The sequence below is a fragment of the Nothobranchius furzeri genome, chromosome 9 (assembly GCF_043380555.1).
Source record: "Nothobranchius furzeri strain GRZ-AD chromosome 9, NfurGRZ-RIMD1, whole genome shotgun sequence".
Classification (NCBI taxonomy): domain Eukaryota; kingdom Metazoa; phylum Chordata; class Actinopteri; order Cyprinodontiformes; family Nothobranchiidae; genus Nothobranchius; species Nothobranchius furzeri.
The window spans coordinates 4634913-4651037 of record NC_091749.1 but is presented as its reverse complement, the minus strand read 5'-3'; the positions used below and the strand labels follow the sequence as shown (position 1 = coordinate 4651037).

The 16125-nt window shown below is 42.7% G+C and overlaps 1 protein-coding gene across 1 annotated transcript in view; it reads left to right on the top strand.

Moving 5' to 3' along the window:
* Window positions 1–15618, top strand: part of si:ch211-186j3.6 (neural-cadherin) — a 640545-nt gene extending 624927 nt beyond the window's left edge. Inside the window, exons 36-37 of the mRNA XM_054732672.2 lie at window positions 11340–11494; window positions 13235–15618. Coding sequence (XP_054588647.2) covers window positions 11340–11494; window positions 13235–13831 — 752 coding nt within the window. The 3' untranslated portion in view covers window positions 13832–15618. The remainder of the gene's footprint in view (window positions 1–11339; window positions 11495–13234) is intronic.
* Window positions 15619–16125: the final 507 nt, after the last annotated feature.

Genomic DNA, 16125 nt, shown 5'->3' with positions numbered 1-16125 from the left:
CCCAGACCCATGAAGAATCTCAGGATGCTTTACTCTGCTATCTTCACAGGTACATCAGAGATAATCTGTTGTTTGGGAAATGAGTGAAAATGGTCATCTGTGTCAGAAAACAAAACATTAAACAGAAGATAATGTCTGGCACGTCAACCTGCCCTAAATTATTACAGTTTTTCTCGATTGGTTTGGCTCTATTCCTGAAACCGAGATGACATTCTCAAAACCATAAGGTCATGTGGCCAAACAGTCTGACAGTGCTGCCCAACATTATAGCTCACTAGCAAAATCAAATACCTTTCCCCAAACTCTTCGTCCATGCTTCAAAAGCAGATTATTTTCCCATATAAAAGGTCAGTACAGTCAAAATAGCACAGATCCTTCTCAATTGCCTTGGCACATGTGCATTCATTTAGTGCTTTTGTCAAAATAACCTGGATGGTTTAGCACAACACCATGGATCCCCTGCAAAAGCTCATATCTCTCCCAAAAGAGTTTATCCATGTGTCAAAACTAAATATCCTTCCCATATAAATAGTCAATGCCCCCAAAATGTATTATACCTTTGGCATTGTTTAAGCACTGCAAGTCAAAATGCTCAGACGTTGTGTCACTGAGGCACAGGTCTAGCAACAGAATACCACTATGAATAAAACCAATAGATTTCACAGTAAAACCGGCCTCCAATTAACCACTCATACTCAAGGAAACTGTAAACATTTTCATTCGTACAAAGAAATGTTAACATTAGAGAACATGCTGTGAAAAGAAAACATATACAGGATTCTGTAAATGTGAACAGTTATAAACACAAACAAAAACAACTCTAGCCTACCATACTGTAAATAAGGTTTCAGAACTATAGTACAGTAATATTTTCAGTGGTCGCCATTGTCACCCTCTCTTTCCTGGCCACCATCCTCATCCTCCTGGCCATTGACCCGCTGCTTTCTGTCAGGCCATAAATTCTCATCCACATCGCGACAAATATTTTCTCGTGCGATGAAGCGAGGGAAGAAACGGCGTGAATGTCTCAACCATCCCCTACATTGATCCCCTGTGATCTCCTCACATGCAGCATCCATTGCATGCAGCAGGGCCCTCTGGTCTTGAGCCTGATGCTCATACACCCTCCACCTCCAAGCTGAAAAAACTCCTCAATTGGATTTAGGAAAGGAGAGTAAGGTGGAAGAAACTCCATTAGCATCCGGGGATGGGTGGTGAACCAAGTTCTGATGCGTGGGCCGCGGTGGAAGTTCACATTATCCCACACAATGACATAATGTGGTAGCTGAGGTCCTTCTACACCTCTCTCATTTTCTGGGATCAGATCAGTACAAAGGTGGCCCAAAAAATTGAGGAGCTTTTGTGTATTGTAGGGCCCTAAACTGGGAATGTGTGTGGCCACACCTCTTTCTGATATAGCGGCACACATTGTTATATTTGCCCCTCGCTGGCCTGGGACATCCACAGTGGCTCGGTGGCCAATGATGTTACGGCCACGCCTTCGACCTTTGGCCAGGTTGAAGCCAGCTTCATCAACGAACACTAGGATGTGAGGGGTGTCGTTGCCTTCTAATGCCATTATTCTCTACAATAGAATAGAAATAAATCTAATCAGTCAAGTAGAGACAGATACTGCAGGGAGGATCTAAATTACTGTACAAACAGGGAGTGGGAAACTGACAACAATTTCTAGGCAAAATGCTCTAGTCACACAAAGCTGCATTCTGAAGGTGAAAAGGATACCGCAAAACAAGAAAACAGTGGTAACCATGTCTTACTGTAATAGTGTTACAATGATAGACAACCAGTAGGTGACTTACATGCACATACTGGTACCGCAGCCCTTTCACTCTGTCAGTTTCTCTCAAATGATACCCTGTAAATCTGTTTCATGGTCATCTGATGTTTCTTCAATACCCGGTCTATTGTGGAGATGCTGATAGAGTTCATATTTTGGAACATTACATTGTCTAGCAGGATTGCATTACGACTCTGTCTCAGTGTGATGGCATTATTTGCAATGACCATGTTGCATATTTCTCGTTCTTGTTGTTCATTTAGAAGTTTTCTTCTGCCACCCACTTGAGGCTGTCGTCCAATCCTAGACATACAAGTCAAAGGTCAACACTGTAAATTTGTTACAAAATGAGTTACCACTGTAATTGTACTGCACAGTGACTGGAATACTATTCACAGTATTTTCTCCATTTTTCTGTCTTTGTCATTTTTATAGTATCATATAACATCACATGATGATATTACAGTACACTAGGCCTACACACACACCAACACTGAATAGTTCAGTAGCATAGATCTGTACCCGTTTTCCCTGCGAAAGGTTTGGATGATGGAGGAGACTGTAGACCGAGCCACATTAGGCTGCACTCGGCGACCTGCCTCTGCCATTGTGAGGCTATGGTTTATAACGTGGTTGTGCTGGCACTTCCTGTTGTCAGCCAGCTGGGTGAGGGCGAAGGCGGCTTCTGACGCGCTTCTATTCATAAATCAAACCTCTTTTTGTCTGAGCGTTAAAGTCCTGTTTATTTTCTTTTACAAGCATTAGCTGGCGTTTTACATGAAGCGGTTCCAAGGATAGTAGTGCTCCCAGTTGATCGTCACAAAAAGGAAGTATATCGTGCCATGGTGTCGCGAGCGGTAAAAACCGTATGCTCATCCCGCCACCCATGCGTAATCATCTCTACCGAAACACCTGAGGACCCACTTAAATCACATGTGACGCACCCGACACCACCACCACCACAGATGAAAGCCCAACCCACAAAATAAATGGCTCCTACAGTGGTCAATAAGGGTGGTCCGGATTTCATCTGGGACATCAAGGTGCCTCCGTGCTCCTCGGCCTCTTCCCCCTATTCCTCCACGCATTCTAACTCCTCCTCTTCCTCTTCTTCTTCCTCCTCTTCCTCGAACAGGAAGTTGCTGTTGTACTTGGCGAGGTGCTTCCATGTTCACACTGCAAATGAAACTGGCCCCGGGCCAAGCTCTGTCTATATACTTTTGGCAGCAGTGATCAAAGACAACACCTGTCAGGTATCTGAACAACCTGTTTGATTGGTCATCTGAGATGTGGGAGGCTGCTCCTTCGTTAGTTCTAATTTCACCTGATTGATTGTCAAGTGCTGTCATAACTTTATCAAATGTTCCAAGATATTCTTTCATGGTATTATATCTTTGATTAATTTTGACAGTTGAACAGACAATTGTGCATATGATGACTTACACAATGAAACCATGCTGATATGTTGTGGAGTGAGTGACCATTTCACTGACAAATCAACTAATCAGTTTAGATCGGCAAGATCTATTTATTTGGGAAATGTGCTAAATGTGGGCTCATTGTGCTAACTGTAGCTAGCTACTTGTACATAATCATTTGAAAAGAAGCACAGAGTCACTTGAGACATGTACTAAAGCATTTGCAATTTGATTAAACCAATGAAAACTGACATTGTGTTGTGAACAATTGCAAGGTGGTTTGGAGATTTGTCCATGTTATTTTGTGAATGTCATCTCGGTTTCAGGAAATGAGCCAAACCAATCGAGAAAAACTGTAACGCAGCTTTGAATCTGATTCTCAGTTTCACACTCTCTGAAATTTGACAGGGTGACATCCTAACAGGAAGGAGGGCCAAAGGAGTGATTTAGCAGCTAGCTTACATTAAAGTTGTTATAGTGAATTTTCAAACAAGCTAGATTTTAAACACACATAGTCACAGAAAACTTCTCAGGTGTCTTCTTTGGATCTGTGTCCACTGAAACCCGAAACCTGCGATGCCAGACGAAACAAGTGCAAAACACCAGTTGCCATTTTCTAGTTCCAAACGTCTTTTGTTGTCTATGACTTGAATGGTGTTTTTCTTTTTGGGACTCTTGTAGTTTGTACTAAAGTTGAAGTGGTAGCAGCTGGCTGTTTTTGCTTCTCTGATGTTATTGAGCAGAGAACCTCTCACACCAGTGGTCTTCTGTTGCTAAATACGTTGAGTGTGTAATAAATGGAGGACGCAGGGAAGCGCAGCGGGCCGGCGAGACTGACAACCAGATGGTCCAATAATTAGTTTTGGTCTGAAACCTGTTATTGGCAGAGACTTTTCAGACAAATGTGAAACTTTATTATTGTTGTTTTTGTTTGTTTTTCAAACGAACAAAAACCCGCAAGTTCAGTCAACGATAAATTTACAGCTATAGTATGTTAGAACGTTGTTAAGTCATTTTAGGGCCATCGTCTTTATTTAGACACCTCCACTCACATCATAAATTATGTCGGTGGGCCCAGAAATAGTATCTATTGTGCAATACCTTTCAAAAATGTTCAACAGTAATCTGTTTTTATAAAAATATACTATATTATTTAATAACTGTCAGATTTTGTATTATTCTACAGTGATATTGTGTTTTGAAATTAGCTAGATTTTTCTAAGGTGCCCTATGATTATCTATATTATTCAAAAATAATGTTTAATTAACTTGCTCTTGTGTTTTATTTTGGGATTTTGTTTTGACCAGAACAGGGCCAACCCATGTTTGATCACTTCATTTTCTCTGATGTTCTGCATGAAAATGAATATTTTTGAAAATTGTAACAACAGAAATACACTTTGGTTATAGACTACAATAACACCCTGGGGTTGTTATTATACATTTTTAACTGCTTCAATAAGTGCTCATAATAAGGAAAAGTATTAGGGCCACTGAAAAGAAAAGAAGAAATAAAGACAATTCTTACTTTTTTTCTCAGAATTTTGAGAATTCACACTTTAATCTCAGAATTCTAGCTTTAATAATCCTAAGGGAAAAAAAGTCTGAATTCTGGGAATGAAGTCAGAATTCTGAGATTTTCCCAGAGTTCTGAGAAAAAGTCAACTGAGACTAAAGCATATAAGACTAAAGTCAGAATTTTGAGGAAAAAGTCAGAATTCTTGGAAAAATGTTAGAATTCTGAGAAAAAAGTTAGGATTCTGAGAAAAAAGTTAGAATTCTGAGAAAAAAGTCAGAATTCTAAAAAAACAGTTAGAATTATGATATTAAAGTCAGAATTCTGGAAAAAAAAATTAGAATTATGAGATTAAAGTCAGAATTTTGTGGAAAAAAAAGTCAGAATTCTGAGGAAAAAAGTTAGAATTCTGAGAATAAAGTCACAATTCTGAGAATAAAGTCAGAATTCTGAGAAAAAAGTCAGAATTCTGAGAAAAAAATAGAATTATGAGATTAAAGTCAGAATTCTGAGAAAAAAGTCAGAATTCTTAGACTAAAGTAAGAGTTTTGAGGGAAAAAGTCAGAATTCTGAGAAAAAATTCAGAATTCTGAGACCAAAGTCAGAGTTTTGAGGAAAAAAGTCAGAATTCTGAGACTAAAGTCAGAATTCTGAGAAAAAAGTCAGAATTATGAGACTAAAGTAAGAGTTTTGAGGAAAAAAGTCAGAATTCTGAGAAAAAATAGAATTCTGAGAAAAAATAGAATTCTGAGAAAAAAGTCAGAATTCTGAGACTAAAGTCAGAGTTTTGAGGGAAAAAGTCAGAATTCTTAGAAAAATAAAGAATTCTGAGAAAAAAGTCAGAATTCTGAGACTAAAGTCAGAGTTTTGAGGAAAAAAATAGAATTCTGAGAAAAAGTCAGAACTCTGAGAAAATAGTCAGAATTCTGAGAAAAAAGAAAGAATTCTTAGAAAAAAGTCAGAATTCTTAGAAAAAAGTCAGAATTCTGAGACTAAAGTCAGAGTTTTGAGGGAAAAAGTCTGAATTCTTAGAAAAATATAGAATTCTGAGAAAAAATTCAGAATTCTGAGACCAAAGTCAGAGTTTTGAGGAAAAAAGTCAGAATTCTGAGACTAAAGTCAGAATTCTGAGAAAAAAGTCAGAATTATGAGACTAAAGTAAGAGTTTTGAGGAAAAAAGTCAGAATTCTGAGAAAAAATAGAATTCTGAGAAAAAATAGAATTCTGAGAAAAAAGTCAGAATTCTGAGACTAAAGTCAGAGTTTTGAGGGAAAAAGTCAGAATTCTTAGAAAAATAAAGAATTCTGAGAAAAAAGTCAGAATTCTGAGACTAAAGTCAGAGTTTTGAGGAAAAAAATAGAATTCTGAGAAAAAGTCAGAACTCTGAGAAAATAGTCAGAATTCTGAGAAAAAAGAAAGAATTCTTAGAAAAAAGTCAGAATTCTTAGAAAAAAGTCAGAATTCTGAGACTAAAGTCAGAGTTTTGAGGGAAAAAGTCTGAATTCTTAGAAAAATATAGAATTCTGAGAAAAAAGTCAGAATTCTGAGACTAAAGTCAGAATTCTGAGAAAAAAGTCAGAATTCTGAGACTAAAGTCAGAGTTTTGAGGGAAAAAGTCTGAATTCTTAGAAAAATATGGAATTCTGAGAAAAAAGTCAGAATTCTGAGACTAAAGTCAGAATTTTGAGGGAAAAAGTCAGAATTCTGAGACTAAAGTCAGAATTCTGAGAAAAAAGTCAGAATTCTGAGACTAAAGTAAGAGTTTTGAGGAAAAAAGTCAGAATTCTGAGAAAAAATAGAATTATGAGAACAAATAGAATTCTGAGAAAAAAGAAAAATAAAGAATTCTGAGAAAAAAAGTCAGAATTCTGAGACTAAAGTCAGAGTTTTGAGGAAAAAAATAGAATTCTGAGAAAAAAGTCAGAACTCTGAGAAAATAGTCAGAATTCTGAGACTAAAGTCAGAGTTTTGAGGGAAAAAGTCTGAATTCTTAGAAAAATATAGAATTCTGAGAAAAAAGTCAGAATTCTGAGACTAAAGTCAGAATTTTGAGGGGAAAATCAGAATTCTGAGACTAAAGTCAGAATTCTGAGAAAAAAGTCAGAATTCTGAGACTGAAGTAAGAGTTTTGAGGGAAAAAGTCAGAATTCTTAGAAAAATATAGAATTCTGAGAAAAAAGTCAGAACTCTGAGACTAAAGTCAGAATTCTGAGACTAAAGTCAGAATTCTGAGAAAAAAGTTAGAATTCTGAGACTAAAGTCAAAATTCTTAGAAAAAAATAGAATCCTGAGAAAAAAGTCAGAATTCTGAGACTAAAGTCAGAATTCTGAGACTAAAGTCAGAATTCTGAGAAAAAAGTTAGAATTCTGAGACTAAAGTCAGAATTTTGAGGGGAAAAGTCAGAATTCTGAGACTAAAGTCAGAATTCTGAGAAAAAAGTCAGAATTCTGAGACTGAAGTAAGAGTTTTGAGGGAAAAAGTCAGAATTCTTAGAAAAATATAGAATTCTGAGAAAAAAGTCAGAACTCTGAGACTAAAGTCAGAATTTTGAGGGGAAAAGTCAGAATTCTGAGACTAAAGTCAGAATTCTGCGAAAAAAGTCAGAATTCTGAGACTAAAGTCAGAATTCTGAGAAAAAAGTCAGAATTCTGAGACTAAAGTAAGAGTTTTGAGGAAAAAAGTCAGAATTCTGAGAAAAAATAGAATTCTGAGAAAAAAGTCAGAATTCTGAGACTAAAGTCAGAGTTTTGAGGGGAAAAGTCAGAATTCTTAGAAAAATAAAGAATTCTGAGAAAAAAAGTCAGAATTCTGAGTTTAAAGTCAGAGTTTTGAGGAAAAAAATAGAATTCTGAGAAAAAAGTCAGAACTCTGAGAAAATAGTCAGAATTCTGAGAAAAAAGTAAGAATTCTTAGAAAAAAGTCAAAATTCTTAGAAAAAAATAGAATCCTGAGAAAAAAGTCAGAATTCTGAGACTAAAGTCAGAATTCTGAGACTAAAGTCAGAATTCTGAGAAAAAAGTTAGAATTCTGAGACTAAAGTCAGAATTTTGAGGGGAAAAGTCAGAATTCTGAGACTGAAATCAGAATTCTCTGCAAAAGGGAGTTTTCTTCTCCTCTATCGCTACATGCTTGCTTAGTATGAGGATTCACTAGTCAGTGACTCGCTGCAACCTGCTGGGTTCCTTATATAGGAAACTTTTTACTGATTGGCTTAATGACCTGACCTGTATTGGAATGTTTACTGTGTGAAGTGTCTCGAGACAACTCTTGTCGTGATTTGGAGCTTTATAAATAAACTGAATTGAATTGAGTTTAATGACTGGCTGCTGTAAAGTTCCACCTTCAGTCCACATCCAGACACAACTATTCTCTCTTCTGTCTCACAGCAGCTGGGATGTTCATGCCCACAACGGTTTTCTGTTTTGTTCCAACAACACGCTCCTCCTCTGGTTTTGACTTTGTCTTTCTTGTGCTTGATCCTTATCCATGTTTCTGTTTGGATGCCATCTCTTCCACATCTGACCACTGGTTGGTCAGGTGCTGCAGAAACGTGCACGGTGTCAGAGAACGTCTCTTTTCTCTCCTCTTGCCTGAGCTTACGGGAGCTGACGGTGCGGTAACAAAAAAAAACTTGTGTTAAAAAACTGTTTCATAAACGTTTTTCCAGTTCCATCCCTTCTGAGTTCAGATTTCACGAATGATAAATTATGAGGATGAGATGAATGCAGGTACAAAAGAAACTAAGACATAATGAAGGCGATCAGTGACACAGCTGCAGCCGGATCATTGACATGTTGTGTTTATCGGTGATGGTCAGATGAGATCCGGGCTTTAGCTGCTGTTGCTTTTAGTTTCAGTTCTGCTCCTCAGACATGATGTGGCTTTTGGAAACATTCATGCTGCTAATAGCTGCACTCCACTACTGTGTGTTTATGTTTCTGTCTGGAGGTAGTTGTGTTGAGTCACTGGACTGAACCCGAGACCTTTTTTTTGCAGGGTGACCGCCTCTCTTGTACCGGAGCGACCCGGTGCAGCGGTCTGCTGCCAAAGCAACAGTCTGTCTTTCTGTGTCTTTATCGTCTTCCTTGTCTGGTTCGCTGGCCTTTAAAAGCCGTAGGGGCACTCGGAAAACAAACTGCGAACTTCTTCAAACAATTTAGTCCTATAAATCTGCCCAACACTGAATTTGTGGTCAGGACGACAAGCTGACAGCAAATGAGTATTGATCTTTGCTCTGGTGGCGTTGCAGCTGGTTTCTGGCTGAGTGAGTTTACTCCTACAGAGGGAGACCCGTTCAATGGGAAGTTATCAGTTCAGTGTGGAGTTTGAGCACCTTCAGTTTGCATGATGAACTGCTGCTGGCTTTTATTTGTCAAGTGGGAGAACGACTGAAGATATTAAATAAAAAATCTGATTTAGAAGGAAAAACAGGAGCGGAGGAGGTTTAGAATGTGTGTTTGAGCTGTAGAGGTCACAGATGTCTGCGGACGTGTCTCTGATTAACAGGATTTTAACAGCTCTGGTATTTATAACACCGCCCGTTGAAATCGGTTGCGGTTCTGGACTGGTGCTTTCCTCAGATGTGATTAAATGCTTCTGTACTACAGCGTGTCTACACAAGCAGATCTGCAGACAGAGAGCGACTCAGAATGTAATTCAGCCGGTTAATGACGTTTGGTTGTAAACGATTAAACATCATCTCAGCGGCCACATGTTGGCTGCTTCTGTTCGTGGAGGGGGGTGCAGCTGAAAGGTAAAGAGTGTGTGTGCGTGCGTGTGTGTGTGTGTGCGGTGGAGAGCAGGTTAATAACATGGAGAGGCTGATAGGGACCAGACTAAACACACAGGATTTGTCAGACGCTTGAAAAGGTCACAGCAGCGCTGCCGTGAGAAAAACAGGGAGTGTTCCTGTGGGTCTGCTTTTCTTATCTCAGCGTTTCTTCATCGAGCCGTAGAAAAGAATAATTTGATTTCCTCTCTTGTTTTTTTATTAAAATGAGCTTTAAGCGCTCTTGTCTGTCTGTCCTGTTCACCGTGAGGACTCCTCCCTCTCTGCGCTCGTCCATCACTGGAGTCCTAGGAGACGTTACGCGTCTGTCCCGTATTACATTAAATGGGTTCCTGTGAGTGTTGGACTTTAATTAAAAACCTGCTACTGGTCAGTGAGCCGTCGTGTCGAAGCCTGATTAAACAAGGGTTTGACTTTAGAGGAGGAACGTTTTACAGAAAGCTATAAAATATTAAAGAATGAAATAAAATAAAATGAAAGTTTCTCAGACGGAATCGAAGGCTTTGCACTGACTGAATATATTATTAGTCTGAATCACAGATTAGATTAGAGAGCGGTGTAAGTCCCAGGTGGAGATTCGTTCATTAGCTGAAGTAATTAATGTAATAGTGTGAAATAAAACAACATGAATCTGACTCTAATGGCTGCAGGCTTACTGAGTACGCAGGGCTAGGAGGGGATCCGGGTCTGAAGCTGTGGTCCTCCAGCTTCAGTCCAAGGCGTTGGTGCTTTAAAGTAGAACCTCGGTGAACGTAATCCGTTATGAAAGTAAAATAAACACAAGTAAGACCTAATTAAATTATACAAACTAATACGATAGAAGATTAAACGGCATTTCTTAGAAAACTTGGGATCAAAGTTCATTTTACTTTTAAAACTTCTACAAGTTCTAGAGAACAGAACTAAAGTCACAAGTGTTGGTTTTACGTGCGCCGCCTGAGAAAGCACTGAGCTCCACCTGTCCTCCCTCTAGGACAGACAGGACAGGTCTCCACACAGGTCCAGTCCCGAACCCGGGCCTTCTCTGGTCAGATCTGACGATCTGAACCCACAAAGCCAAGTTCTCTATTGAATTTGTGTCCCGGATGTTCTAGCAGCTGTAAGCACCTCCGTAGCTAGCTACCTACATACCTGGAGATTTATCAGGAACGTCCCAGAAGGACGGCGCCTGTTGGATCCATTGATGGTGTTTGTGTGTAGGTGGGTGAGCTACAGGTGGGTGGAGAAGTTAAAGCCGATTACATGAAAGTGGACAGCCTCTGTCTGTCCAGCTTGTATAACACCATTCAGAAGCCCTCCAGCGTGTGTTGTTTTGCTTTTATGACCTAAAGTGTTTGCTTCACGCTGACCTTTAACCCCGCCCCTGCTCCGCCTGCAGCGGTTGGGCTCAGCAGCTCGGAGATGACAGCATCCCCCTCGTGGGGGTGAGGACTAAAACACAGAGGAGAGCGCCTCACTGAGATGAGTCTGGTGCAGGAACATTACTGTGGTGGCTTAAGGTGGAGGTGGTCTCCTGCAGATCCATAACTCTCCAACCCCTGGCCACGTTTTAAAGTCTTCTTTCATGTGACAAGAGTAAATGACTGCTGGGACTAATCAAAAACACTAAATGACATCCTTGACATTCTCAGCCAAGAGCCAGATATGAAATCATTCATCAGTTTATCCCCCAAACTTCTCCCATCTCAGCTCTCATTATCGCCAAATGATGCTCAAGGCCAGCTCCGTCAGAGAGCCTGTCTCTCTCCGGGGTCGCACCGTAATTGCCTGAAGGATCTTGATCATTTAATTTGTGATGCTGTGTGTCTCTGCTGCAGCGCTGCTGCTGGGCATCTTCCTCTACACTCGCTGGAGGTCCTACAAGGGGCTGAAGGAGGGCGTGTACCACGTCTCGGCACACCACGACGGCTGGGAGGACATCCGAGAGAATGTGCTCAACTACGATGAGGAGGGAGGCGGGGAGGAGGACCAGGTACTCCCTCACTCCTGCATGCATGTCGTAGCCCCAAACAGTCCCACCCCAGAGCCGTATAGATGGATTTCTACTGATGACACCTTTGAAATATGGCTTTACTTCTGCACTCATGTGTGACTTTAATTTTAAAGACTGTCATCACAATTATTGTTAAAAAGCTGGGTAGATGATGCTTGGTACCAGCTTTGCAGTGGATTAAGTCAACTCAATTTGGAATAAAACCGAGAGTGTTTCAATTAGGCCCATGCAAAATCCTCATCGCCTCTCTCCACCAGCCAGACGAACCCACGAGCACCGAGCTGCACGGAAGGGGTTGCACGATATCAAAGCAAAAATATGTGGTACACACACACACACACACACACACACGCACACACACACACACACGTATGAGGTCAATACCAAAGATGAGGAGATGGACATAGCCAGTGTGCACGAGCAGGGAGGCCTCTTCCTCTGACCTTTGAGCTATAGCAGCTATCGTCACCCTCCAGAACCGGAGTTGGTGACCCTGTTCTAAAGCTTCTGCACAGAGAGCTGGACTGATAGATCATCACACCTTGATCTGCAGCTCCGGTCTGTTGTGGTGAAAAAGGAGATGAACCAAAAAGCACAACTCTCCACTCAGGAGGTCATGATGCACAGAACCAGATCCTGGATTCAAGCAGCTGAAGGACCTTCCTCTGTAGTGTGTCTGGGATTAAGTGTTGAGATTAGGAGAGGAGCTCCATCATCCAGAGGGAGCTTGGAGCAGATCTGCGGCTCCTCCTGCACTAGTTCAGGTGTGGGATTAAGAAACCTCTCAGCCACCTTTCTCTGGACATTCTCCAGGCATACCCCACACCGCTAGCATCGCTAACACCGCTAGCATCGCTAACACCGCTAACTGGTCTCTGAACAATGCACTGAAAAAGGAAAATCTTCAAGGCTTTAGAAGTGTCTAAATAAAACTTCCAGTCAGAGATTTTGACTTCAGTGTTTCCTCAGAACCAGACTAGTCTTTGAACACACACACGTTGTCTGGGATAATGGTGTTCTGGAGCGGGTAAGCTCCAGGAAAATCATTTTAAAGGGACGATTCATCTTTTGTTCAGATCCATAAGTAATTTCATTCGGGCACTTTTCCTGGTTCTAAAGGAAAGAGACTGAGCTTCTTAAGGTGGAAAGGTTTGTTTTTAACGAGTTAATTACTGAGCTCCATGCTGGCCTGTCGTTCCAGATTCTGGCTTCTTTTGTCTTCATCTGTGAAAATGTCCAAAAATGTCCACTAGCTGTGGTCCTTTATCCAGCCGTACCTGCAGGCACTCCTCTATAGTTTTGTTTCTGTTATAAACAAATAAAGAAAGGGAGAGATGGCACTTGTCACATAATCGGCTTTAAAAAGCCGCCCACTCCTCCTCCTCCTCCTCCATGCACGTGCATCGTTTGATCCTCCTCCTCCTCCTCCCACTCTGAGCCGTGGTCACAGTTCTGCTGGAATCGCATTAGTGATGAGGAGACTCGGCCCTGCTGCAGCGGGCTGCAGAGACTCACCTCTACTCATGTTCTAGTCCTCCGAGTCCCGATCCTCGACCAGCCAGAGGAAGATGGATCGGACAGTTAAACAGCTGCAACGTTCTTTGTGAATCTAATGAGTGCATGTGATTGTTTTTCTTTGCTGCTGATATTTCCTGTCAGATTTGATATTTGCCGCCTCGTCTCGTGTTTAACGCCACCTGCTCTGACGTCTGTTTCCAGAATGCTTACGACATGGCAGAGCTGCAGAAGTCCCTCCAGCCGAGCCCCGCCCAGTCGGTCCAGTACTGCCGCTCCAGAGCCCTGCACCACCCGCCTCCTTCCCATCACCACCACCTCCTCCACCAGGCGACCGCGGCCACGCCCTCAGCTCAGTCACTGGACCCCCTCAGCCGCACATCCAGCTCCACCACCCTGCCGCCCTCTGCTGCCTCCACGTCATCCACCACCACCACCAGCCTCCGCAGGGACGTGCCCCCCACAAGACCCCCAGCCCAGGGCCAGGCTCGCCCCCCCCAGCTTGCCAGACGCTCCTTGTCCTTCTCCAGTCAGGACCTGGCTCGCTACCTGTGTGAGATCATCCGTGACGCGGACCAGCACCCGGACTCGGGACCTTTTGACTCCCTTCAGGTGTTCTCCACTGAGGGAGGGGGCTCACCTGCCGGCTCCCTCAGCTCCTTCAGCTCAGCAGGGCTGGATGTGGGCAGCTCAGGGGACGGGGCTGGACAGGCCGTGAGGGAGGAGACGCTTGGCGAGTGGGGGCCGCGCTTTGAGAAGCTGCGGGCGCTTTATGAACGAGCCGAGGCCAGCGACCTCTGAACCCAAACCCGGCTGGGCCCTGGTGACGGGCTGCGTGAACATCAGCTGTCAGACGCTTACAGAGAAACGAGAGGAAACGGACAAGTCTCGCTCCTGCCGACCAAGCAGGTGGCCTAACAGACACATGAAACGGATCCCTGTGAGACTTTCCTCACCTCCATCAGAACCGCTCACTAATGGGTCACCGGTGCAAACGGGCTCCAGTTAGACAAGTTTTATCACCTTGCTGCTGAACAAAACTTCTGTACATAAGAACGACGGTTCCACCTGATCTGGGACCAGATCTGCAGAGATCCAGAGAAGCGTGTTCCTGCAGCTTCTGTTAATACTCGTACGAGAGGAAAACACAACAACTCTGACCATCTCTGGGCGCCTGGGCCGGGTTTTATTTATTTGAATTGTTCTTTTGTTGCCGTCTTCTGCTGGGTTGGGTAATTCTGTATTTGTTGGCTGTTTCAAAGCTCAGCGGGTTGTACGACATCAAGCTCTTTCTGCTCAGTACCGCGCTCGCGTCTTCATTTGATTTCCTATTCTCATTCGCACGCCGCCGCCGATCGTTCCCGCTCACCCAAGGGGGCTGCTGGGGCCGCACAAAAATTCAAACAGATTCGTAACAAAGAGGTGGACGTGTGGACGGAGGCGGGGGGGGGACGCCAGCTCTGTTGCTGTTTGACGCGCGCGCCTTCTCAGGCATACCAAACGCCGGCGCTCAGCGCGCCGACCGCACCGCAGAATACAAACTACAGGCAGACGCTTTCCAAGGTGACTACTCAACAAACACAAATAAAGGCAGCGGGGGACTGGAGGAGATGGATGAGCGTGATACACCAGCCACAACACACTCACTGAACTTATAATTGTGCATTAAAGTCCTCCGGTGAATTCCCACAACCTTCCTCGTGCCACAAGGGCTGATGGGTGTTTTTTCCTGCAGCTCTTCCCAATCCCGTTCCTGGTGAGAACAATTTATCTTTAAAGAACAAAAAAGGCAAGAAGCAGAAATACAGCAGCAGAAGGGAAGCGGGAGCAGCTGCTCTCACCTTTCATAAAGAGGAGGATGACATGGTGGAGGGTTGAATCAGGGAGGCGGAGAGCGGCTGGCACTTTGTTACACAGCAAACACACATCTGTCCTCTCCCACTTTTCATCTGGGGTTTCGGTTTCTTTGTGTCCAAGTCGGCAGCGGGAGGTTAAAGGTCAGGAGTGTGTGAAAAGATGTCAGGTCCCTGATCCTAAAGGAGCTGATGGCTGCCTGGACAAACCAAAGGTCCAGGCCCAGATTGCAGCTCTCTACTGACTTGTAGTTTTCAGTCGAAGCTCCTGTCGTGCGTCGAAACGACTCGGCCAACAGTCACGAGGCTCAGAGCCGATCCTGAAAGGCTTCTGTTGATTTTCTCCACTGGACGACAGGGATTTAGGGATGTTTGTATTTAATTCCTCCTTTGAGCGAGGCTGAGCCTGAGCCACGGAGGTGCAGGGTGGAGACGCTTCATCCTGCGCTGAATCAACATTCATCTGTACCATAATTCCTACATGTTGTGTTCGGGGTGCAGACTTGTTGTGAATAAGGTTCATGTTTGTACCTCATTTGTAAATACAGAGATTAAATATTGCTTTTTGTCAGGAAAAGCAGCATAGGTTTGAAATGTGCAGCATAAGAGGAAAAAGAGTTTAACTGAACATATTTTCTACCCACATGATGGTGATGAGCTTTCGACGGTTATATAAGTGTTTTGTATTTGCTTTGATCTCCTTTTTTCTCAATAAATCCATTTATTTGCAGCAGAGCCTGAACTGAATCATGAATGCATCTGAAAACAGGAGCTGCTGCAGGAGCGATGCAGAGAAACCTGGGTCCGATTTTCAGGGTTTGGAGACGCAATAAAAGTTTGTATTTCAGTTTTGCTAAACAATGCAATTGGCAAGAGGGTATTATTACATGTATTTTGTCTTCTGAAGGCTAAGCGCTCATGCACGCTTCGTGTTGCTGTTTTAAAAATTCATAGCATTTAAAACATTTTGGATTCTCTTCGGTTTTGTTGAATTTTGTTTGTGCCTCCTTGTGTATTCTTTCTTTTTACCTTTCCTACATTTGTTCCGTGTTTCTTCATCTATCCACTCTGTTCGTGGTCTGTTGTCATGAATTCAAAAAGGGTAAACAAGAAGAGGAGTATCACACGCTTCCTATTGTAGAATATATCTGAGCGGGCATAACTCCGTAACGGCACCACATCCACCCATGTTTCTCTTTGCTCCTATCTCTAAGCGTCGATGCTTCCCGGGGGAAACTTCAT